Raw genomic sequence first — 27,558 nt, 5'->3', positions numbered from 1 at the left:
AGTACATATTTTACAAAGTAAAACTTTGAATTCTTTAACATCAAATGATATAAATACAATTAATAGTTATGTATAAAAAGAACAAAACACATTCCCCAACATTTAAAAAAAAGCTTGGTTTAATAAACAAATATTCTTTATAGGTACTAAATTAATACATAAAGCATATATAATGTATACATGTGTAATTATGTATAATTTAAAAACAATTATAAATGAATTCTCCTATTTCCCATCATTTTGAATTCGTCAATCACCATGTCAATGTTAATACTAGATGTTAATTCTGATTCAGTAAACATTAATAATAAACTATTAAGTCGGTCTTGTTGCATAGTACTCCTTAATTTATTTTTTACTATTGTTAGTTTTGAAAATACCCGTTCGCAGGAACAACTCTTCATAACTATTCCTCATAGCCATCAAGTTTTGTACTAAAGATTGTACACTGTTTACTGCTAGTACAAGATCCATGTTTGGCGACTGTAATAAAGAACTTGTCTTTAATATTATATTTAATATAGGATTCAATAAATACAGCCCAAAAATAAAGTCAAAACTTTTTAATTGATACTTCAAACCCATTCCTTTTGCACACATTTCTGGAACACTTCTACTTTCACAAATTTCTTCTTTGGCTAAAAGCAAAACGTCATAGTTATTAAGCACTGATTTGACTGCTTCTGCTCGACACGCCCAGCGAGTAATAGAACACGACTTTAATGTAAGTAACTTAATTCCTACATCTTTGGATATTTTTTCTAAAATTGCATGCCTCATTGCACTACTTTCAATAAAATTGTAGGTAAATTGTATAGTTCCAAAAAAATTGAATACTAATTTATTTCTTTTGGAATTTTTTGATTTATCACATACTGAATCAACAAGTGCTAAGTTTAGACAGTGAGCATAACAGTGAATATATTTAATATTTGAATTTTGTTCTTTACATTTTGTCTGCACGCCTCCTATTTTACCAGCCATAGTTGAAGCACCATCAAAGCAAACTGATAAAACTGAATGCCAATCTTTTCCCATAAGTATCAATACATCATGAAGACAGTCAAAAATAGCCTGAGCTGTAACAGATTGCATTCGTTTCAATGTAATATAAGTTTCAACTGGTCTATTTTTTTTTTCATCAAAATATCGAAAAACAATTGACAATTGTTCAAAATGTCCAACATCTGTAGTCTCATCAGCCATTATTGATATGAACGAATTTTGTTTTTTATATTTCGTAAAATAACATTTTTAATTGATGTTATTAAATCATTCTGTATTCTGTTACTTGTGTACAAAGCATTTTTTGGAGCCTCTTGTAAATGGTCTTGAAGAACAACATCATATTTTGTCAGTAAGATTACTAATTCCTTAAAAAGTCCTTGATTACAACTATCAGATTTTTCATCATGACCACGAAATGGCCTACCACTCTTTCCTAAGCAAATTATAATATCAATGATACGATTCATAAATTCTCTGTTTTTCAAACGATCTTTTTCTTTTCTACTAATTTCTTCAAGACGATTCTTATCGAGCACACAGTCAATTGACTTCAAATTAATAAAATCAGTTAATGCTTTTGCACTGTTTAAGTGACATTTAGATGATTGATGTTTTTTTAATGCATCAATAGCTCGATACCACGCTTTAAAACCATTACTACTAAATGTTGATTCACTGTAGCTGCTATTTATTTCATTACCTTTAAAGCAGCGACAAGGGAAACAAAATGCTGTGTCAGAAGCATCACTATACTCTAACCAATCAAAAATATCATACCAGTTTTTCTGAAATGACCTTTTTTTAGAGTTTTGAAGTGACCGTGGATAAAGATCTAATATAGGCTTGTAACGTCCTTTCAAAATTCGATTTTGGAACTCTAAGCGATCTTTTGATGGATTAACCGGATCATATACATTCACCATATTAACTTAAAACAAAAAAAATATAGTTAATAAATATATAATATAATTAATAAGCTACTAAAAATACATACCATCATCACTATATAGTTCCTTATTTTCACTTTGTTTTGAACTGTTGAATATAGAATCTGTTGTATTTTCTGCACTAGCTGTTGACAGAAACATTAAAACCATAACAAAATTAAAATTTGTTAAATTGATTGTCTTATAATAAAAATACATACTATCATCACTATGTAGTTCCTTATTTTCACTTTTCTTTGAACTTTCGAATATGGAATCTGTTGTATTATCTGCACTAGCTGTTGACAGAAACATTAAAACCATATAAAAAATTTAAGTTTATTAAATTTATTGTTTTATAATAAAAATACATACCATCATCACTATGTAGTTCCTTATTTTCAATTTTCTTTGTGCTGTCAGATATGGAATCTGTTGTATTATCTGCACTAGCTGTTGACAGAAACATTAAAACCATATAAAAAATTTAAGTTTATTAAATTTATTGTTTTATAATAAAAATACATACCATCATCACTATGTAGTTCCTTATTTTCAATTTTCTTTGTGCTGTCAGATATAGAATCTGTTGTATTTTCTGCACTAGCTGTTGACAGAAACAGAGTTATTGAGTTATTATTATTGATTATTATTATTATTATATTGTTATTATTATTATAAAAAAAATTTGTATATTATAATTTAAACTAATGTGTAATATAGGGTGTAATATGTTATATCCATTAATCCATTGAGATTTCTGGGGGGCTAAATTAACTAAAAAAAACTATAGGTATTTAAATATATAAGATTCTTATGCCAACTCAGTCAAAAAACTGAGGGGCAGTTGCCCGTAGTGCCCCCCCCCCCCCCCAGATTACGACTGTTCTATTATTTAAAATAACTCATTACATTAATTCAATTTTACTGGGGTCTGAGTCTATCTAGACTCTTGATAAATGATTTATTTCTTACATTAATAACTATTAAGAAATTTATTAGGTACTTACAACTTTGAAAATTGGATGTGCTTGATGTAAAATAATTTTTTATTGAACATTTACTTTTAATTTTTAATAGTTCTGCTTCTTTACAGGCTTTACGTTTTCTCTTTTCACAACCACTTCGTTGACTTGACATGTTAAAGTTCTTTGTTGAATACAATTTACATAACACCCGATGTATTAACAAGAATAATATTAAATATAATAAGGTCTGATACTCTGATCATATTATTTCGCGGCACTATAGTATAAAAATATTACAACGGTAAACATGGACACACGGTGTACACTGAACAGAAAAGTGACAAATCACAAATGACAACAGTAAACAGACCGATTAGATTATTGAGGGGACCGTTTATTGTGTTTCATTGAAACTTGAAAGCGAATAATTATAAACGCATGGGTTTTTCCGTGGAGCAGTGTGTATGCGACATGCGTCCACGAGCGCTTGCTGGTGCAGGTCCGCATTCCGCTTATCTTAAAACGATTTAGGTACCTCGAATAATGGTTATTAGAAAATAATCATTTATTATAGTCATAGTACCCACATAATATTTCGTACAGAATAAAAGTGATATAATGATAGCTAGGTAAACACAAAATATATTTTATATTATATTTCACAATCATGAAAAATAAAATTTTAATGATTTCCACGGGCATATTGAAATATATATATAGACATTTTACTATGCCCCCAAAAAAGTTCCGGTCGAGCCGGGGCACGCCCGGCTCGCCCCGTGCGCACGCCTATGCAGAAGACTCAAGGTAACTTTGTTGAAGTTAAACAAAAGGGTTTAATAAGTCTCGTCAAAGCTAGTCAAATGCGTGATGACAATAAGTTTAATAATGTCAGTGGCACGATAATGGTACATATTGAATGTAGAAAATCGTACACGCGTAAAAGTAGCATCGTAAGTGACTTAAAACAAGCTAGTGCTTCAACTGCGTCTAATAAGTCAGCGCCTCTTACACCTATCAAAAATAGAGTACGGTCATCTCATCAGTCGCTTCAACTAAAATGTAAGTGTCTTTTTTGTTTTGAAATTATACCAGACAATTTTTCGGATATTCAAAAGAAAAAGCCTGTTGAGAATAGACAGATTGTATATTTGTATGTACAGAAAATATTTGAAAATAAACAATTTAAGTGGTTGGAATGGATACATGGAAAATATATGTCAGCTTTCCCCAATAGACTATTCACTTTCGCAAATAATATTTTTACCTTTTGTAGATTCACCCGCTCATAGTTATGATGCAATTTCAACAGTACTTCATTTTGCAGTAACAAAATCAAACGAAATTTATCAAAAGACTACGTTTGTTACTTTCAATATTTGCCATTGTACATGAAAGCAAAAGATATTGTTCATACTCATGGCAAAGAACTTTCAAACGTCATTGTTCGACTTGGTGGTTTTCATCTACTTTGTCTTTTCTGGGCTGCATTGGACATTTATTGACGAATAGTGGACTTCAGGAAATGTTAAACACTATATATGCACCAAATTCTGTAGAAAAACTTTTAACTGGTCATGCCTATTCTAGAGCCGTCCGAGCACACTCATTAACACACTTAGCTTTATCAAAACTTATTTTTGAAAGAATTAAATTAACTGAAGATGAACGTGTTAAAGCCAACAAATATTTCAGTGTATACTTTGAGCAACCAACAAGTATGGAAGTTGTAAACCAAGATCCAAATTTTAATTTAATGACTAATAAGCTTATAACCGAAATAAATTAAATTAAAAATCTAGGGCCAACAGCTGAATTATGGATACAGTATTTTGAAATGGTAACATTAATGAAAAAATGTATTCAAGCTGAAAGATTAGGTGACTGGTATTTACATTTATCTTGTTGTAGGGAAATGCTACCTTATTTTCAAGCATCTGGTCATATCCCGTACGCTAAGGCAACCTATTTGTATCTACAAGAAATGCTAACATTAGAACAAAAAATGAATGCTGACGAGTATTCAAAATACTAAAGGTTACTTTACTATCCACCGCACAGATAAAACTTGGCCTGGTTTATGGACTGACATGGCATCGAACAAACTTTTATGAGGACGATGAAAACGGTTCGTGGTCTTACTCATGGTAGAGGTATGACGAATAGTGTTAAGACTAAATGGATTCTGGGTATGCCTGTTTTAAATAATATTTGTACCAATATTGAACAGTTTGTAAATCTTACTTCCAATGTAAGCGAATAGCATGTTGAGCTACGGGATTCTAGAATATCTAGAGATGACAGTGATGTTGAAAAAATTTCTCAATGGTTTTCGTTTAACTATCCTTTTCAAAATACCAACTGTGCTATGTCAATCGCTAGCGGAATTTCTGGTAACGATAATGTTAACTGTCACAAAGCATATGAAGTTGCTCTTGATCTAGTAAACTCAATGGTGGGTAATAACTTTTATGATATAAAACTGAAGAGGTCAAGTAAAGTTTCAACTCTAGCTTCAATAACTTCTGGTGTTAAGATTAATGAGAAAATAATTAAAATTAACCCGTTACTACTGTTTCAACGAATTGCAATCTTAAAAAAAACGATGATGAACTTTTATCATACCTTCAATTTGAGCTTGCACCTTTCCCGTTAGCATTATTTGATGAACAAGGTCTAAGAAAAACCAAAAAATCAGCATTGTATGATATCTTACAACCAATACCTTTAGAAAATATTAATATAACTTACGGAAAATATGTTATTGATGAAGGATTTCTCCTACATAGAGTTGTTTGGCAAATAAACCAAACATTTGAATTGATTTGTGAGTCTTATATTACTTATGTAGAAAAACATTTTGGTGCTGATGTAATTATTGTGTTTGATGGTTATGAAAACAACGCAAAAAGTATAAAAAGTTCAGAGCGTCAACGCCGAAGGTTGAAAAAAAAGTGTAGTGATGTGTTTTTTGAAAGCCATATGATAGTTCCTGTTTCAAAAGAGAACTTTTTATCAAATGATAATAATAAAATGCGATTTATTGAAATGCTTAAAATAAAATTAATTAATCATGGGTTTATTGTTAAAATAGCAAATGATGATGCTGATACATTAATTGTTAGCACTGCCATTAATGTATCAAGTTATCATCCTAAAACTATCTTGGTTGGTGAGGACATTGACTTGTTAGTACTTCTAATTGCTTTAACTCCTAGAGAAAATAATATTTATTTTCTAAAACCTAGCTCAGGAAAAATAGAAAAAAAAATGTACAATACTGAATTCATACAAAACCACGATAAACCAATGATAAATAAAATATTGTTTTATCATGCGCTAAGTGGATACAACGTCAGCTTTATTCCAAAAAGGAAAAAAAAATGCGTACAAATACTAGATAAACAGAAGGATATAAACTCAATCGTTTCAATTTTTAATAATCCTAATTCAACTCATGAGGAAATAGTAAAAAATGGTGTTAAATGTTTTTTATATTTATATGGCACAGCAGAAAATGAGAAGTCTTTGAACCAACAACGTTATAAACTGTTTACAAAATATGCTACAAAAAACAAAATTAATCTTGCGTCACTTCCTCCAACAGAAGAAGCTGTCAGACAACATTCTTATAGAGTTTACTTGCAAGTGCAGCTGTGGCTAGGTCATATAAAAATCCCGGAGGATTTGGGAAGGACATTTCAAAATAATATTTTGTTACCAGTTACTACACTGAAAGCTCCAGCACCCAATCAGTTACTTAAATGTATATTATGTAGTTGTACAAAAGGTTGTGGTAAAAACTGTGGCTGTCGAAAAGCAGGTCATATGTGGACATTGCAAAGGCCAATGGTGCACTAATTCTATAGAAATAGAGGTTGATTGTACAGAAGATTGTACACTTTCAGAATTATTAGATGGAATCGCAGAAGAAGAAAAAGAATACGAAACATAAAAGTATGATCTGCCTGCACTATATGTAGTGTAATTAACTTTAAATTATAATATTATTTTTTTTTATTATACAAATTATTTGTATGCTATCATAAGTTTTAAAAACACCAATTTTTACTATGTTATTATAATTCAATCGTTCATGTTTATAGTTTGTAGAACACACAAATATATTTAATACAGTGTAAAACCTATTTAACACGGAAAGAGAGAGAAATGTATTAATAATTTTTTAGCTATCAATTTTTATACAAATATATCTTTGCCAAATATTTGTTTAAATGAAAAAAATATAAGAAAACTTTTTTTTTGTAAATTGTCTAATAAATAACTTTTAATTGAAATTTTTTTTGATATTTGTAATATTTTTTGAAATATTCATAAAAGCTCATATTTTTAAACTTTCAAGAGCTTATAAAAAAAAAGCTCCAGTCCGATCAATGGGGACTTTTACTATGTTATAGGGCATATTTTATTAAATCTTTAAAAAAAAAAATCTTGGTTGGGATTTTTTTCCGCCATTTTTTCTTCTTTGCCTGGTCTAACTGCTGTTGAGCCATTATTATTATATCTAAAACGTGTATTATAATTAATAATATAATAACTTGTATATTGAAAATATACACGCATATTCATTATTTTGAACCATAAACCTATTGGTATAATTTATTTCCATAGTTTTAAGCATACACACACACACACAGACACACATATACACACCAACACACATCATCACACTACATAGCTCACTAGTATTTATGTGGCATACCCAACCAATGCTAGTTGAGCTATAACACCACTACACACAGGTCGTTCGGTGTGTGAGTGAGCGTGCGAAGTAGTTTGGTGACCGGACACCACGGCCTATTATTGTTTGTTCCCGGCCCGTACAGATTCCAAATGATCAAGTCATAGTCAAGAATTTAAGAGCGGAGAAAAGAGTTATTAAACAGGCTGCTGAGGTCAAATTATTAGTATGGTGACGTAGGAACCAAATTTGTCTAAGGCCTTACAAGTGATATAGTCAATATGAGGTCTAAAGGGAGGTGAAAAAGTATATATTATACCTAGATTCTTTATCTGGGAGACTCGATTTAAGGGTAAATCATTATAGGTATAAGTGTAATCAGCAAGATTGCATGATTTAGAAACTGTATTACTTTACACTTCGTCGTCTCAGAATAAAAAGGTTTTAAATAATTTTCTTTGAAAAATGGTTTTTTTGTATATAATTATTTAATATTTATTGTTGTATAATTCAATCTTGAAATCGTATCGATCCGTTGATTATACAATGAAATACAGGGAATGAAAAGGTTCTAACTCATAAAAACGTGAATGATAAGGGTTAAACCGAGAAATATCAGTTACAACCTTTTCATTCTAAACAATAATTAAGAATGAAATAGTTCTAAACGGTCTTAAATGTAATATCTCAGAATGAAAAGGTACCGTTATAATACGGTTATACCACTGGTACAATATAAATTATTATTGTACCATGATTAAATATTATTCCAGCATAAATTTATCACCTATTTTTGTTTTGTTGCGGTGATAAGGTAGGTAATACCTACATGCCACATAGTATATAAATTTGAATGTCGTTTTTGACATTTATATGGTTGCCTAACCTAACCTAACCTATTGTGATTTATGATTTATGCCGTTTAATTTATATGGTTGCGTTTTTCTTCGTAATTGTTAAATCGTGATATTGTACTTAAATTTTCAACAGGAACTCGAGGAGAAATAGAATAAATAAAATGATAGCGCTAACAAAAAATAATTCAATTATCGGTTCCGGTTCTGGTTTAGGTTCCTAAGAAAATCAAAAAAAGGGTTTCGGTATGGTTTCGGTTCCAATATATTCAATAGGTTCCGGTTAAAAATTCCGGGAGGTGGGGGGCCCCTCGCCCACCACATATACAGGTATGTTATAATATAATAATACTTAACTTATGAACTAAAAATATTGCATAAAAAAAAAATTTATAATTTTTAATATAATTTACACTAGAAGTTGGTATCACAGCATAGAAAAAATGTTTTAAATCAGAATGAAAAAGTTCTACTAAATAAATAATTTTTATTTTCAGAATAAAAAAGTTCTACACGTAAAACCTTTTAATTCTAAAATTAATATTTTGGTTTTTTATAATTAACTCAATCAATAATTGAGGAAAAACAAATTGCAGGTAAAATTGTGTTCTTAGGAGCTTTCTTGATATTGCATAAAATTTTCACGATTTAGTATTTATGGTGAAAAAAGTTATTCAATGTCCAAATTTAAAAACGTTCCCCTGAACAACTACATAAATTACGTTAGAACCTTTTCATTCTGAGACGACGACTTGTCATAGTTTATTAGTTTATGGTAATAGATTTATAATAATTTAATACCAATAGTGTGGCACCAGTTAACAAGACTATTGGCCGACGATGACGGAAGGAATACACAATCAATATTGGAAGATATACGGGAAAACAGTTTCGCATCATCTTTGAAATTTTTGTATATTAATATTAATGTTAATATTAATGGATATGGATATGGCTATGGGCTATAGGAATTGGGAATAATATTTATTTATTACTAGCTGTGTCCCGCGTGCTCCACCCCTATGGACAGTTGTTTGCAAATAGTGTGGCTGTTACTCGTGCAGTCGAGCATAAGATTTGTTTATTTTATAAATATATATTTTGGTCAAGTGGGTAATTATAAAATTACTTTGAAATTAAACCTATAGCCTGGTTCGCTTTATACTCTTTTATTAAAAAAAAAAATCAAGAATATCGTATGAGTAGTTTCAGAGTACATTCGACACAAAGATTCCATTTCCAAATATAGCTTATATTTAGCACGTAAATATATGAATATAGAAGTATAGATATATTTTGATTGTTGAATTTTACTTCTAGAAATAATTCATTTGTATACGCCGATAAAACATACATAAGAGAAAAAAGTCTGGTTGCAGGTAGATTGAAACCCAACTATAGACACTAACGCGATCGGTAACGGGAATACCCGAAATACCCCATGCGTAAGTAGATTAGCTTTGTTTTTATTTTTCAAGAACTTTATAAGTACTTATTTTTTATTAACAAAAGTGATACTAAAACCTTCAGCAGACTGTCAGATATAACAGTAAAAATATTGGTGACGATACGTTGAACGGTGTGGATTTGTATGTGTTACAAAAAATCGGGACTGGCTTTTAGTATAGATTAGGGCAACACATTGAAACAATTGAACACCAATTTCAAAAAAAATTAAAGATTTAATCTCAAATCTTGATTCGGATAATACAATTTCTATTGCAAAAACTAAAGATATTATGCAAACTAATGAGCTGAAAAATAATTTAACATATATTTTAGAAAATTTTTTGTTTTTTAGTTGAAGTCATCAATGTACGTTGTTTTAAACTGTTTCGAAGACCATGAATAAATTAAATTACGAAAATGTTATGCTATTTAATATCAGAGTTCTGTATATATATATTACTTTTTTTTAATGATTACATATAAATTAAAAATACACATTTTTTTTGTTAAATATTTCATGATTTTATTACATATTTTGGCAAAAATAACAACATAAATATTTACATATTTTTACTTTTTTTACATAATAATCCACACCTTAGTGATGAGAGTAAGATCATTCGATTTTAAGACAGGTGTAAGAATGCTAATTTTCCAAACAGATGGAATATTCCCATCCGTGAGAGACTTGTGAAAACTAGTGCAAAGTGGGTAACAGAGTACCTCAGGACATTTGAAGAGTAAAGAAGCTAGAATATCATCAGGTCCCAACCCATGGACATTAGTTAGTGTTTTTAAGAGGAGTAGATACTTCCTCAGAAGAGATGATAATTGGGATGGCAAGGAGGAGAACTGCTGGATTTTATTATTCATAAGAGCAGGACTTGGACCAGAAGATGGTGGTTTATTAGTGGAGGAGAAAAAATAAGAAAATAGATCTGCTACCTACCTTAGAACTACAAGTGGAAATATCATTTAAATATGCTTGATTAGGGATCAAAGAAGCGTTACGTCTATACTTTATGAAAGGCCAAAATTCACGGGAATTAGAAGTAAGTGGAGTCTGAGTAATATTAATGTGAGCTCATAAACATAATTCGGATACAGCCTTACACCGGGAACGTAAATACGAGAAAGTTTTGTAATCATGTAATGAACCCGGTATTTTTAATATTTAATAATACAATAAAATAATTGTAAAGATTGGTTACTTAAAAGTTACACAAACTTCGATTTTTTCAATTTTTTTTCTTTTAATGTCGATAACAAATTGTTTATTTGTTCAAAAAGTTTATAACTACGACATAATAATTTAAAAAAAATGATTTTTGATGATTGATTACATATAGACTTTTGTGAAAACCGTTCACATTTGCAAATTATTTTCAAGTCAAAGATCCTTTAAAAATATACACACTTTTGATTTCATTTACACCAGACTATATAATATTTCTTTCAAGACAAATAGTTATGTGTAATTCATCTATTGTTAAACTTTATATTAATACAATTCTAATTAAGTACATTGTGACTGTCAAAAATATTAAATTAGGATAAACCTTGAGGACAAGTAACTTAAAAAATATGTTCAAAGAGTCTATGTCAGGTTTCACGAGAACTTAATAAAATTACAATTATAATACGAACTACTGCTGCAATTTAGCTTTGACATTTTGTGTTGCGTATGCTTATATGTTAATTATGTAATATGTATGACTAATAGGTAATTAAAAAATAACAGAGTATGGAATAAAAAGTTATCTCGCAGTAGAATAATTAAATTTCAAATGTTTATTTAAATTACATAATAATATGATAACATTATGTGGCCAAAATAACATTTATAAGTTATGTCAATGTCTGATTCAGTCCCCGGCAAAAACTATTTTTTTTTTTTTTGTTTAGATGAAAATAGAGTATTTACATTTTGTAATATTTATTTACATACAATAAGTAAATTTGATAGCCAATATAAGGTACATAACATGAAATGGCGCGAGGAGGGAGGCCCACCAGTGTGGATACCTTCTAACTTTGGGTATTTTAATAATTTATATAATATTTTATATTTAAATAAAAAATGTATTTTAACGTCTATAATAATATACCTGTACTATATGTTTGGGATATTGAACCTGTTTAAAGAATAATATTTCACAAATTTAATATTTACATCACCATAGTTATTAATGTTTCAATTTATCACTGATATTCTGTCCCGGATCTCTTAAGACATTTAATAGAATTACAATGATCTTCTAAACTATTGCATTCTAATATAGATAGATTTTTTTGTATCGTACCTATGATTAAAACTCGCAGACCAAATTTTAAATAACTAAAAATTTAAAATGAATAGAGGATAGAATAATAGAAAAAACCTTAGTAAAACATTTAAATTTTAAATTTTTATATAACGACAATAAATGGGGGAAAACTAAATGTATGTATTACGATGTTAGCTAGGTACTTATACATTTCTGAGGCAATCGCCTGCGGATTATAAATGTTTTACTGAGTTATAGGTATTAGATTTTTTCCTTTTTATTAAATTTGTCATTCATTATATTAATAATTATAATATACTTGCAGTCATATTGGGTCCTTACTGTTTAAAAATTAAAAATTGTACAAATGTAATATTGACGGTAAAATTATTATTAATGAAAAATATTTTAAACAATTAAAATAAAAGCGTTAAACGTTTATAATAGGTACAGTTTGATCAATATAATTTTCATTTTTCATTCATAAAAATTGAGCATATATTGAACTTATAAGTGTATGTTTGAAAGCTCATAATTTTCATACAATACTAGCTGAATATTATAGCTCCACCCATGTGCAGTTTTTGTTGTGCAATTCCTATACATATAGTATATTTATAATATATTATGTTTATCTCATTTTTAGTGTACCTCAGTTCACCGGTAAATTGACTTAGATGGGCAACCGTAAATCTCAGGTTGGATTTAGTAGATGGCATTTTTTTATCATGGTTTAAACTTCTTACTCTCTAAACTTTTCCGACATCTCTAAAAACAATCTCTAAGATATTTGTCAAATTAAATTGAGTAGTTTTTGAGTATGTTAGCTACACACATAAATAATTTTTTTTTTAAGATAGGTACAGTTTTTTTCATTTGAGACCATAACTGCGTCAATTTGATGTATTCTTGTACCTGATCCGCCTAAGTAACCATAGGCAACCATTTATAAACAAAAAAGTTTCAATTTACATATTGAAGCTTAAGATACCTTTTTATTTTTTACCTACTCTTTAAAATGTGAATATCGAAAATCCATTCTTATTGCACATCTAGATCATTTGAAGAACCATTATTCCAAAATTAAAGTTCGTACGTTTTGTAGTTTTAGATGTAAACACTGCCCGTATATTGTGTGTACCTATGTGTGTTCTAACAATAATTAAAAATTAAAAGGAGATAGGTTAATGGGAAATGTCTTAGTAGACCATTAATGTTTAAAATGTTGTAAAACATTAATATGTAGGAGAAAACGAAATTTATGAGTTACAATGTTAGCATCTTACAAATTTCTGAGGCAGTCCTTACTTATAATACTATTTGATTCAGTTGTAAAAGATTTTTACATAATTTATAAATATACATTAATAAATAATAATAATATACTTACCAACACCATACTTATTTGTTGCTACTACAATTTAAAAAAATAATATTTTATAAATTTTATATTGACATTAACACAAAAAAAAACTATTATTAATGTACAATAAATTACTTTCTACATTTAATGCAATCTTAAATAGATGCTTTATGAAACTCAATAAAAATAAAATAGAAGCCATGATAGTTAGTAAAGAAAGCAGAGTTCCTGTCGTTAACAACTTGATTATTAAAAAATTAATCAACTACAATAATACAAATATTAAAGAGTAGGTACATGAATCAATGACACCAGATGTTCAGTAGAAATGAAATATCGAATAGCGAATGTAAAAAGAATTTCCGCACAGAAATGACAACTACTCACAAATAATAATCTTAATCTAAGGAAAAACTTTGCAAAACGTATGGAGTATTCTGTTGTATGGTAGAAACAAAAGAACAGTTAGAGACAATGGAAATATGGACCTGGAGAAGACCTCTTCACACTAGCTGGATTGAAAAGAAAAGCAATGCAGACATTTTCCAAACAATAGAAGAAATTAGAACACTACTATCCAGTACTAGATCGAGGAGTGGTTTGACGCACAATCACAAATGTACTATTCAGTTGATACAGTTTTAGAAAAGGAGGATGCAGTCTATTTCCCAACTAAATTTATTAACTCTTTAACACCTTCTGGGCACCTATTATTTTAATGAGAATTTTGAGCCCACCCACACTTTGCAACGGTACAAGACTAAAAATCAAAAATTGAGAAGTTCATTGTTCGAGTGCATAATCTTAACGGGCTGTGGTAATGGAAAAACTGTTTTAATACCAAGAATACCAATTATACCCTCAGATTTATCTTTTAAGTTTAAACGTAGTCAATTTCCTGTTAAATAGCATTTACAATGACTATAAATAAAGCACAGGGACAAACACTTAACGTTGCCGGAATTGACCTAATCGTTCAATGTTTTTCTCACGAACGTAAAATGAAATATTTTAAAATTTATTTATTTAAAAGGTCCATTGGTTTCGTAGAAACATTTATTTCATGCGACAATCTGAGAAATAATTATATTATATTTCGTATCCAGGCCATTACCTATCCGAATTAGTTATTACTTTTAAATTGTATAGGTATTAGCACTATTTTGAATAACAATAAACTTAAAACTTGGATAACGTTTTAATTCTAGATAACGATAAACGAAAAAGTCGAATAACGTTTTAATTGTAAATAACAATATATAACAGATTTTTTTTTCAAATGCAAAAATTATTTATATTTACTAATTCATTATTATATTTATTTATTGGAAGAAAATAGACAGTCGAGTTTTCCATGGTACCTATCTTATTTTTGGAGTAAAATGGCAACAGCCAATAAAATAAGACATTATGTTACAACATAATCGCCTCATGACCAACATAATTGTAGGAAGAATCAATAGATGAAAGGAAGAGGAAGAGGAAGACCGAAGACTTTCTTAGGATATACGGTTGAAATGGCTGAATGTAACGGGTACCTATATAATATTATGAAGGCTGATGAATTAAATAAAGAAGAATGGAAGTTGATAAGACAGATAGATCATTTATTAATGAAAAAGAAAAAATTAAACAATACAAAAAGCGGGCAAGTAGGTAAAGGTGTTCATTATTTATTATCGACAATAGTTTAAAAAAAACTAATAAATATCCAAATTTTCTTATGCCTATAAATAGTTTGACATTGGTAAACAAATAGGTATTCGTTAGCTTAGTAATAATAATATACTTACATATCTTGGTTGTTATTTCTATTTAAAAAAATAATATGTTACAAATTTAATATTGATATAAACACAGTTGGATTTTTATTAACAAATAATAATCTATACATTACAAATATTCATATTAGAACTTTTATAATAAAGGTTGTTTCATATTTTATTTATTTAAAGTTTAAACACCCCATAGGGGTAAATAGTTCAATTATAGTTTTACAATACATTTTACATCAAGGATTTAAATATTGAATATTTCAACAAAGATAAAGTAGTTAAAAAAAAGCAACAAATATATAACATACAATAAAGACCAACATGTAGGCACTAATATTCATGTCCAAGATAATACTTTTTTTAATTTAAGTTGTGAATCAAAAGAAAAATCAAAGTTAAGTACATTATTACAAGCATCTAAATGGCGATACTCTTGACTATGAACGGACTACCAAAATCAATATAAGCAGAAAACGCATGGCGTGTCCATTTAATTCTTTTCTAATTCCCATTTTATCTATCATCAATGAACAAACAAGTAAATAATTTTTCTAAACCCATTTTACTTTGTTTTGAAGAAGAACTAAAGCTTTTTTACTGAATCCAGGGGCACAGTCAACACTTCATACTATTTATGAATAGTTCTTGGATGAAAAAATGCATTATTAAATGTTTTCCTTTTTTCTAACATAACTATAAACTATAGTTTTTAATTAATAAAAATTTAATATTAAAACAAATCTCCTTAATTCTGGGGAGGGTAAATGATTCTTTACTTTTTCTTGTAAAATCTGACGAAATAATTGTTTTGAAGGCTCAGATATAGTTGTCTGTAGTTAAAATGATTATATTAATTGGAATATTAGTACTAATTTAAATTCATAAAAAAAAATCTCATCACTCATCACACCAATTATGACTTTAGCTTACAGAAAAATATTAGAACTATTTTTAAAGTAGGTGAAATTAAAGTAATATAATAAACGATCTTAAAAGGTATAAATAATCGATTATAGGGCTTGAATAAATAAGATAGCCGGGAAGTGGCAGAATAAAATCAAATGATATAACACTATATAATTGCAGAGGATCAAGCACTAGGCGCAAAATTGAAGTAGGATTAATGATCAATAAGGCTCTTCTACCAAAGGTCGTTTGGTTTGAAGCGATAAATAAACGATTATGTTACATACGATTTTTGATTACATATATTATAAAATATAATAATATGTTTGTTGAAATTATACTCAAATATTTTGCACTCAAAAACTGCCTTATAATTTTATTTCCATAGTTTTAAGCTTACACACACACACACACACACACACACACACACACACACACACACACACACACACACACACACACATCATTATACCACATAGGTCAACTAGTATTTACGCGGTGAACCCAACTAAGGCTAGCTGAGCTATAACACCATCAGCCTGTTCCTTGTATGAAAGTTGCCAAATCTCTGGGGTGAACATTATTTTATCACCATCCTAGGCCAATCGCCTTATTGTAGGAGCTTGGTGGTACATTTTTGGTAACTGAGCGTTGTTCGTTTAACGGGTTATTACTTTTTATTGTAACTTTTGTACAACGGTACGGCTGATTGATAACGTTTGTTTGGTGTGGCTTATTGTAGGCATATTCTACGTAGTATATTGGAAAGAGGTACGTGGTCCCTTTTAGTCGATATTATTTAAGGTCCTAATGAACTAAGGTTTATTATTATTGTGTATTGATAAGTATTATATCCAATGCCTGATCCGGTTGATACAGGTGCTGCGGAGCACGCACGTAAAAAGTCCGTTTTGAAACGGGATGAAAGTATTAGGCGTATTCGTGACGCATGGCCGTGTGGTGTGGTGTGGTGGGTGTGGTGTGGTGTGAAACTGATTTAAGTTTGGTCGATCAGCTATCGATCCTTACCGATGAAGTCGATGAGATATGGTCGCAATTTACAATCTACAGCGATGCGCTGGTTTATAGTTTGATATATTTGGGTCGTGAATCAGAGTATTCTATTGATCAGATCGCGGAACTTCGCGATTTGATCTTTGTTTGTAGGGCTACTTACTTTGTCAATAGTAACAGGTCAAGTCGTAGTATTAACGTCTCTTTCCGTAGAGATTATATTTTATCCGTCTCGGAACTCATGTCTGTGAATTAGTTCCAATTAAACGAAGACCCAGAAGCTAATGTAGAAATTATTAGGACCTAGGCGCGTAGCTCGTCAGCAAGTGTTGTAGAAGCCCAGACAGGTAGCGGCCTTATGTAAAACCAGCCCGGTTGCCGGAGATACCATTGACCATCAAATTTTTAAATGACTAATGTTTCGTGACCATTTTTCCAACCAGGTCCATTGAGACCCTAATATTCCGGACATACATATGTGTTATTATTTAGTGGGTTGTTTGAGAGACAAAGCGTTAGAAGCAATTGCCGGCATACCGGTATGCGGGGAAATACTCACTTTCTTGGTCAACATAAACGGTTGCGTTTTGATAGGTTCATTGCGGATTTCCCCGTTTTGAAGCAGGTAACTATTCTCCGTTTCGTTAGTACTCAACATGGCATACAGTGTCATTTATGCGGGTTCTGTGATGCGTCTGAAAAGGGGTATTCCGCAGAGCTTGAAGCCGATTGAAATAATTTTGGTTAGGTTTCGATTTTGTAAACAGGTTTTTAATTTTTTTGATTTCGGTTTCAATTTTTCAATACCGGTATTAGGAAATTTTGGTTTCAGTTTCGGTTTTGAATACCGGTTTCCAATTTTCTTTTGCTAATAATGAAATGGTCATAAACATTTTAACCCTAATCTCAATTTTATTATGAGTATTAATTATGCGTATTAATTGAATTTACGTAAAAACCTACCGGATTCTAATTTTTTTGGTTTTAACTTAGCAATACCAGTGTTAAGAAATTTTCGTTTAGGTTTCGGTTTTGTATACCGGTTTCCAATTTTCTTTTGCTAATAATGAAATGGTCATAAACATTTTAATCCTAATCTCAATTTTATTATGAGTATTAATTATGCGTATTAATTGAATTTACGTATTTAAAAACACGTCAATTAAAAAAAAAATAACGATTTTCAATTTGTTCAGATTTCGGTTTTGAATTTAATACCGTTTTCCAATTTTTACGTTTTCAATTTTGAATTTAATACCGGTATCCAATTTTTTCGGTTTCGTTTTTGATTACGGTTTCATATTCGGTTTTAAAACGGTTTATATCAGTTTTGAAAACGTTTTCAAGCCCTGGTATTCCGTTGACGTATAATTAATATTAGTTAATCACTCCTGACCTCCGGTAATTTCATTAATAGATTCGAAGACCAAATGGCTTCTCTCAAGGCGTCTATGATTCCGTGGTTGGAACCGAATATAAATACATTACAAACTCGAAATCGTTGGACCAACGACGCGCCCAACATTTCGGTAAATGACATGGTTATTATTAAGGAACCTAACGTTCCCCTGTTGCGATGGCACATGGCGCGTAGTGCACGTAGTTCGTTAGCGGGCCGCAACCGGAACCTTAACACGCCCGGTCGTCAAGATTGTAAAATTACCAAATGATTAGGTCTAAGAACCACTCCAACGTGTGGGTTGCAATACGTCACATTTTACTAGTTCTCAATACCCTTTCCAACATTCTAAAAAATATCGCTTACAAATGTACCTTAGGTTCTACCATGATAGTACCGTAATTAAGAGGCGTATAGAGTGATGCAATATATTCCTATTTATTCTATTATTATTGTTAAGAAAAACAAATTATTGTCGGTGATATGTGTATTTATGCAGAGTGAGTTCTTACAAAAAGCATTCCCGACGCGTCGGACGTAAGTGTGCCATTATTGAATTATGCTGCGTTTAAATATTATTATATCGTGCAACATCGCCTTCGTTGCCACCATTAAGAAGATTCAGACTTGGGCATATTTGGACACCGGTAATCACTAATTAGCCGCAGATGAAGCGGCACGCAGTGTCTATAATTATTGTCATATTTTCGGAGGTCTGTAACCTGCCGTCTAACACCAGCTTTCAACGGTCCTTCATTATTGTTAACTACTGGAGTGGTTACACCAGTCCCTGCTTCAATCGCAACGTTATCACTTCTCGATTATCATCATAATTATTATCATCGGCTTATTGCCGTGTAAGAACCCTTGTTTATAAATTATTAGTAATTGGCACAATAAGCACCTTTTTTGCAATGCCCGTCGACGCAATAACGAAATACCGAATGAGCGTCGCCGGCAGTTGTATTTTATATCACACACAGGACTCTTGTGAATTCGTATTCAATAAAAGTATTTAGTTAAGTAAATCAAAGACTTTTTATTTATTACCTAATAAGATCCTCCGGGAATCAATCTTAAATAATATAGTTGTTTCCTCATGTATAGTTAACTATCTGGTACCCGATAACACGTAGAAAATCAAATCTTTCTTAGGGTTGATAGGGTATTATAGAAGGTGCATAAAGGATTTTAGCAAAAAGGCCAAGCCGCTGCCTTACTTATTAAAGCAAAATCAACCATTCTGGTCAGATAGCTGCGAAGACTCCTTCCTTTTCTTTAAGAATATTTTAACAAATGAACCAATATTGCAGCATCCAGATTTTGATAGACCATTTATCGTAACAACAGATGTGAGCAATACGGCTATCGGAGCAATTATTTTACAAGGAAAAATTGGAACTGACCTACCAATCACATACGCCTCGCGCACTCTGAACAAAGCTGAAAAGAACTACAACACCACAGAAAATGAGCTGCTAGTGGTAGTCTGGGCAGTAAAACAATTCAGACCGTATTTATATCATATCAAATATTATATGGTCGAAAGTTCACAGTGGTTACTGATCATAAGCCACTAACCTGGCTATTTGGGGTCAAGGATCCAGTAGCTCGTTTGGTGAGATGGAGATTACAACTGGAAGAGTTTGATTATGATGTCATATATAAACCAGGTACCCAGAACACTAATTCAGACGCTTTAAGCAGAATATCAAAGGTAAACGCATGCATTGTCACACTCAAATGTCTATAAACAAAAGTCATATCAACAATTCACTGAAGAGATACAAACGAAGCTGATCACAAACCCTAATGTTATTGAAGTACAAGGGGATTTATTCGAAACCTCAAAAGACATTGTTTTGGGACATTGCCTATCCAAGGATTTTAAGATGTCCCAGGGGATAGCTTTAGAATTTAGGCGTAAATTTGATAAAATCAAGAATTTAACGAGTCAAAATAAAGAGGTAACAGAAATAGCAAGAATCAACACAATGATAAAAATATCTTATATATAATTACAAAGAATCATCACCAAGAAAAGCCAACTTACGAAACATTTTACCAAGCAATAAAAAACCTAAGAACATTCTGTGAAGAAAACCAAATCGAAAGACTGGCCCTACGAAAAATTGGTAGTGGACATGATCAGTTAGTTTGGGATCGAATCCTCACGATATTACGTTACATTTTTAAAAATTCAAGAATTAATATGTAGATATTACATATTCGGAACCAGAGAAACAAAATATAATCAAGGAATTCCATCTAACACCTTTAGGGGGACATCAGGGAATTTCCAAAACTGTTAAAAGAATTAAAATACATCATTCTTGGAAAGGGTTTAAGAATGACGTTATAGAGTACGTAAAAAAATGTACTTTGTGTCAAATTAACAAAAGTAGAAACCACAGCATTCAACAGCCGATGGTAGACACCACATCTGCGTCAAAACCATTTGAAAAGATGTTCCTGGACATTGTAGGGCCAATCGATACTTCGTTGGAAAGTAATGCTTACATTCTTACGATCTAGGACGATCTTACAAAATTCTCAGTTGCTATACCATTACTTAACCACACTGCCAACACTATTGCAAAAGTCTTCGTGGAGGAATGTGTGTGCCTTCATGGTATACCTGATTCTATTCTTACAGATCAGGGTTCAGACTTAGTAGAAGTAAAATATTCCAAGCATGTTGCAAGTTACTTCGAATAGAAATTTTCAAGACCACAGCTTACCATCCACAGTCCAATGGGGCTCTTGAACGCTCTCACCGTACATTAACGGAGTACCTAAGACATTTCGTTAGTGAACAGAAGCAAAATTGGGATCAGTATGTAGCTTATGCAATGTTTGTGTACAACAGTTCAATACACGCAACAACAGGTTATCAACCATATGAGTTGGTATACGGAAGACAAGTTGAGGTGCCTCATTCCTTGAGCCGTGTTATAATTATGATGACTATAATTTTGAACTACGTAAGAAACTTCAAGAATCACACAAGTTGGCTCGAGATAAGATCCTAAAAACAAAAGAAAAGGCAAAAACAAATTACGATAAAAATGAACACAGCATAAATATCAATGTAGGGGATAAAGTACTTACGAAGGATCATACTCAAAAAGGAAAGCTTAGCCCTAAATGGAAAGGACCATTTGAAGTTATCAGAATTCACGACAATCAAAATGTGTCCATTCAACGAGGAAAAAAAGAAGTGAAAATCCACAAAAATGAATTGAAAATATTTTCAGAATAATAATAATTAAATATTATTTTTTAAATTTAAAATATATAAAAACAATAATAAATCTAATTAACAAATATGGTATTGTTTTAGACTGTGCAGTATTATACAAGTAAATACACAATTCACAAACACACCTATCACACAACCATCAGGGATATATTTTCAAACAATAAGTACCCCCCAACTATCCAATTCACATTGGAAAATAATCACATATGTAAATATTACCAACTATAATGATAAACAGTCACGAATCCAAGAGATCATTAATAAAATAAAAGAATCCTGTGAGTTAGGAAATAATCTTAAGATAGAATTCACAAAATATGTTGGTATGCAGTATACTAATCAAGCGACAAGCTTCTTGACCGAAATCAACAGTAACAAAAAGCACGTCATAAAAATTGTCGAGCAACCAAAATCATATAATATACGTTCTAGGAGAGGGCTAATTAATATGGTAGGACGCCTGGCTAACGTACTATTTGGTGTACGCGACGACTCTGACGCTAAATATTTTCACGACAAAATCAAGGAACTCGAACGCTCTAAATCTCAACTTTTCCAAATAACTGAAACGCAAACACAAATTACGAAATCAATGTTAACAAATGTAAATTCCTCATTAATCGAATTAGAAAAGAAACAGGGATCTCTGGTAGACGGGTACAATCATTTATTACATAAAACAGACGTGATAAAGATGGATGTAGGTACCTATTCTAAAATTCCAAAATGCACTGACAGAACGCATAGCACTCTCAAATATAATTTTAACCCAGTACGCTTACTAAACAGAAAATGTGGTTAATATCGTTAACTCAGCACTTTTAGGTCATATTCATCCAAGTATATTAGACGCAAGAGAATTCGACCAACCATTAAAAGAAATAAAAATTAAATTTCCAATAGGACTAGGCTTACCAATTGACCTAGCAGAAAAAGGGGTATCGGAACTACTACGGATAGTGGAAATTAATGTAGTGTACGTAAAAGGCATCCTTATGTTTATTATGGAAATTCCATTAATTGACAATTACGATCTTATGCTGTATAAATCTATTCCTTTACCTGTAAAAGTACGAAGTAGTGTGTACGCTATTATAGAACCAAATTCTGATTTTATAGCAATAGATAAATCACTTTTATATTATATAGAAATAAGTAATTTTCAACTTTCAAAATGTAAAACAACCACAATCACTATTATTTGTAATCATGAGCAACCTATACAACACGTAAGATATTCATGCGAAACAATGTTATTCTGAAATCCTAAAACACTTCCAAACGTATGCACTATTAAATACATTAAGCTTAGCCACAATGTATGGCATAAGTTAGAATATAAGAATTCGTGGTTATATGTAACGAACAAAGAAAATATTATAATTGCATGTAAAAATGTAACAGCACCATTAATAATAAGTGTAAACGGAACTGGAATATTTAGTTTAGAAAATCATCGTGAGGCTTGTTGTCATAACTCTATAGCTGATAAACAGTTATAGAGGTTATGTTTTTATTATTTTCTTTTTCACCTATCATTATATTATATTACCATGCGATGTGAGTAGAACAATTATTAAATAGTTATGTTCAAAATAATAAAGTCAGTCTTTTAATTTTTTTATTAATTTTATAGGGATTCTCCTAGGATGATTTATTACAGGTATACTATTTTCTTTAATTTTAATTTTAGTTTTATCTGGAAATTTTCCAATTCCAGTGAATATATCAATATTCTCTTTAACAAAACGTTTTTTTTTAGTTTCTATTTCTACTTCATGTACCTCATTAAATTTGTATTTTAAAGTCTTACAGTCCTTAAAACCAAGTATTGGCATTCCTTCATAATTAACAATTTCAAAAACAACATTTGTCTTACACTTATAATTTTCAATTTGAACATTAATTTTGCCCTGCGATTTCATATGAACCCACCAAATGTTTTAATAACAACTTCACTTTTTTCCAATTGTGCTGATTTAATTTTTTTATACATTTCTATTGGCATCACATTTAATTGTGCACCCGTGTCTAATTGTATTTCTACATTTAATTCATTTATTTTTACATTGTCTGTCCATGTGTTACTTGTACCTATTTCAACCTCATCCAGACACAAATATTTATACACTTCATTTTCTTTTTCTACTGTGTTAACCTGATTGTTTTCTCTTTTTTCATATTTTTTATTTTCACTTTTAGCTTTATTCTTACACATCAACGCAAAATTATTTTTATTACCACATGTATTACAAATTCTATTATAGGCCAGACATTCATTTATACCGTGTACTTTACCACACTTATAGCAATTAAATTTATATGTTTTACATTACCCTTTTCCTTAGACATTTTCTTTGAATGTTCTCTTCCAATTTGTTCCGACACATTTTCTTGCTGCTGCTTCCTTCTATGATAATTAGTTGAGTTGCACTTGTTGGAATTTTTCTTCTCAATGACATCAATTTTGTTCTCGCTCTCTTGCACCAATAACTTTCTATTAATTTCCGCTTGCTCAGTTGCTTGACAATGCCGCACGACTTTATCACGGTCCAGGTCTTCACGAACCAATTTTCCTTGAAGATCTTTGTCACTAATGCCAAGAACAATCTGCGTCGCAATAATTTCTCTTCAGATTTTCCAAAGTCACAACTTTTTATGAGATCTCTCAGGTCAGCATAAAATTTATCAAATGTTTCACTTGAACCCTGTTTTCTCATGGAAAATTTGTAACGTTCCATGACTTCATTTCGCTTTGGTGTACAATACCCTTCTAGTTGGTCAAAAATGACATTAACAGTTCCTTCTTTTGGGTCAATGTTAAATGTTCTATGAATTTTAACCCGGTCACTTCCAATTAAATTTAGTAAACGTGCTACCTGTACTTTTACCGGTTTTTCCGTTGTTTCCGTTGCTTCAAAAAATACCATGACTTCCTCCTTGAATAATTTAAAATTTTCAGCAACATTTCCTGTTAGTTTCAAACAGTCTGGTTTGTTGAACTCCATGATTAACGGTCGTATGTGGAATGTGGAACACTTTAGTTCACTTCAATTTCTATCTTATTTAATTGTAATAATCATAATAAGTTCACGACTGCGCCATGTTTTATTATGTTCATTTATATATACAGAAGATAGTATTATTTGGTATAAAGACTAACAGCGAATTAATTTTAATAAAAAATAATTAAAAGACTGAAATAGTAAATAGCTAAAAAAATAATAAAAAAATTAAAAGAATTAATTGAGAGATTGTGTGTTCAAAATATTATTGAAAAGTGTGAGGAGCCTAGTGAGTGGCAACATTCTTTGGTTGTCATAGAAAAGCCAGACAAGTCGCTAAGAATGTGTCTGGATCCTAGGGCTTTAAATAAGTGTATAGTGCGTGAAATGGTACAAATTCCTACTGTTGATGAAGTTAGAAATAAACTAACAAACAAAAAATATTTTACATTATGTGATTTGAAAGATGGGTTCTATCAGTGTGAGCTAGAAAGTGAGTCAATGAAACTTTGTGCTTTCAGTACACCGTTTGGCTCATACCAATTTAGGAGATAACCATTTGGATTAGCCAACGCACCAGAAATATTCCAACAATTAACTTCAAAAACATCTGTGTGTATACAACAGGAACACGATGAGGCATTAAGACAGGCAGTGGACCAGGCCAGGAAATTAAACATTAAGTTTAACTTGAACAAGTTACAGTATGAAAAAAGTGAAGTGCGTTTTTTAGGAATGATATTTAGTGAACAAGGAATAGCTCCAGACCCTGAAAGAGTCAAGTCTGTTGTGGAATTAAAAATACCGCAAAATACTAAACAGCTTCAGTCATTTCTAGGAATGGTTAATTATCTTCGAATATTTATACCATATATGTCTGAATTAATTGAACCACTTAGAGGATTATTGAGGAATGATGTTGTGTGGTCATAGAGTATAAATTGTGACATTGCGTTTAATAAATTAAAAAATGTTCTAACTGAACTGACAACTCTTAGTAATTATAATATGGAAGATAATTTTACTATACAGTGCGATGCATCAGGAAAAGCGTTAGGGTGTATACTATGCTTCAAGATGCATGAGTGACACAGAACAGATGTATGCTCAAGTGGAGAAAGATATGTTGGGTATAGTGTTTGCATGTAAAAAATTTCACAAATTAATATATGGGCAAAGAATAGTTGAAATATTCACTGATCATCAACCACTTATATCAGTAATGAAAAAAGAAATAAACAAAATACCCAATAATAGACTGAAAATAATGAGACTTAAGCTATTGATTTATAATACAGATGTTAAATATTGTCCAGGGAAGTACATGTATATAGCAGATTTGCTCAGCAGATACTATATACAAAGAGTTGAAATCACTGAAGAAAATTTAAATGATGTAGTACATGCAATTAATGAGGTTGAAATACAATTTAAAAATGATAGAATAAAAAATTTTAGAGAAGAAACAAAATAGAGATGAACATTTAAGTAAAATGTTAAAATATTTAGACACAGGATGGCCAAACAAAATGATTGAGTGTGGGGAGATTAAACATTACTTTCAAATTAAAAATGAATTAATTAAAGAAAATGGAATAGTTTACTTTGGAAACAGAATAATTATCCCTAAAGCACTAAGAAACTATGTAATTAAAAAATTGCATGAAACACATTTAGGAATTACAAAAACGTTAAAAAAAATTAAACTCATTTTCTACTGGCCAGGAATGTCATCAGATGTAAAAAATTTTATTGAAAAATGTGAATTATGTAGGAAAGTTAGTATTAGTAAGATAAAAGAACCACTACTACAACATGAAATCCCTGAGTTACCGTTTCAAAAAATTGGAATAGACATAGCTGAGGTAGAGCGTTCCAATTACCTAGTTGTTATGGACTATTATTCAAGGTGGTTAGAAGTTTTAAGCATAAAAAATAAAACTAGTGATTCAGTCATACAATTATTAAACATATTATTTAGTCGGTTTGGAATACCAGAGGAAGTAGTATGTGATAACAATCATTGCGGAAGTAGAGAATTCAAAAACTTTGCTAAGGAATGGCATTTTAATATAACAATATCAAGCCCAAATTACCCCCAGAGTAATGTTCTTGCGGAAAAGGCAGTAGGAATAGCTAAAAACATAATAAAGAAAGCTAAAAGTGAGAATAAAGATTGATCCCCTGATTTGTCTTTGTATTTACTTAGTTATAGAAACGCTCCTGTAGCAGGGTTAACTTGGTCTCCAGCTCAGATGCTGCAAAGTAGAGTTTTAAGATCAAAAACTAATAGTATAAATAAAAAAATTTTAAATCCAACTGTAGTAGACTGTTCTGAAAAAATTAAAATATAAAAGTTAAAACAAAAAGACTGGTATGCTAAAACGCTACATATGTTGAAAAAGAATTTAAACCAAATGAACATATTATGTTACAAGACAAATTTACAAAACTATGGTCTAAAGCTGTTGTTCTGAATAAAACTAAGTGGCCAAGATTTTATTTAGTGAAAGATGAAAAGGGAAAGATACTCAGGCGAAATACAATATTTATGAGAAAAGTGAGTAGCTATGACTTGGATTTGGATGAAAGTGATGATGAAGTTATAGTTAACGATGAATTGAATAAAAAAGAGGTAGACAAAGTTGAAAAACAAAAGA

The 27,558-nt window shown here is 30.6% G+C and overlaps 2 protein-coding genes and 1 pseudogene across 2 annotated transcripts; 1 reads left to right on the top strand and 2 right to left on the bottom strand.

The window, feature by feature from the left end:
• Positions 1–209: 209 nt before the first annotated feature.
• On the bottom strand, positions 210–1,753 carry LOC132941843 (zinc finger MYM-type protein 1-like; annotated as a pseudogene).
• Positions 1,754–1,755: 2 nt separating this feature from the next.
• Positions 1,756–3,148, bottom strand: LOC132941837 (uncharacterized). Its single transcript, XM_061010042.1, has 6 exons — positions 2,945–3,148; positions 2,464–2,541; positions 2,156–2,233; positions 2,003–2,080; positions 1,804–1,936; positions 1,756–1,762 (listed from the first exon to the last, which is right to left on the bottom strand). Exons 1-6 carry the CDS (start codon positions 3,072–3,074, stop codon positions 1,756–1,758), a joined length of 504 nt encoding a protein of 167 aa, XP_060866025.1. The 5' UTR covers positions 3,075–3,148.
• Positions 3,149–26,427: 23,279 nt separating this feature from the next.
• LOC132941824 (uncharacterized protein K02A2.6-like) lies at positions 26,428–27,078 on the top strand. The gene has a single exon (XM_061010016.1). The coding sequence runs from the start codon at positions 26,428–26,430 to the stop codon at positions 27,076–27,078; it is 651 nt and encodes a 216-aa protein (XP_060865999.1).
• Positions 27,079–27,558: the final 480 nt, after the last annotated feature.

This window comes from Metopolophium dirhodum, chromosome 1 (assembly GCF_019925205.1).
Source record: "Metopolophium dirhodum isolate CAU chromosome 1, ASM1992520v1, whole genome shotgun sequence".
NCBI lineage: Eukaryota > Metazoa > Arthropoda > Insecta > Hemiptera > Aphididae > Metopolophium > Metopolophium dirhodum.
This window is presented reverse-complemented; position numbering and strand designations above follow the sequence as displayed.

Bases quoted from the DNA above. Each gene is read 5' to 3' on its own strand.
- LOC132941824 (XM_061010016.1), top strand. From the start codon at position 26,428: ATGATTGAGTGTGGGGAGATTAAACATTACTTTCAAATTAAAAATGAA.
- LOC132941837 (XM_061010042.1), bottom strand. From the start codon at position 3,074: ATGTCAAGTCAACGAAGTGGTTGTGAAAAGAGAAAACGTAAAGCCTGT. The intron at 2,542-2,944 runs GTAAGTACCTAA...TTCTGTCAACAG, and splicing joins CACATCCAATTTTCAAAGTT to CTAGTGCAGAAAATACAACA. The intron at 1,937-2,002 runs GTATGTATTTTT...TTTTGTTTTAAG, and splicing joins GGAACTATATAGTGATGATG to TTAATATGGTGAATGTATAT.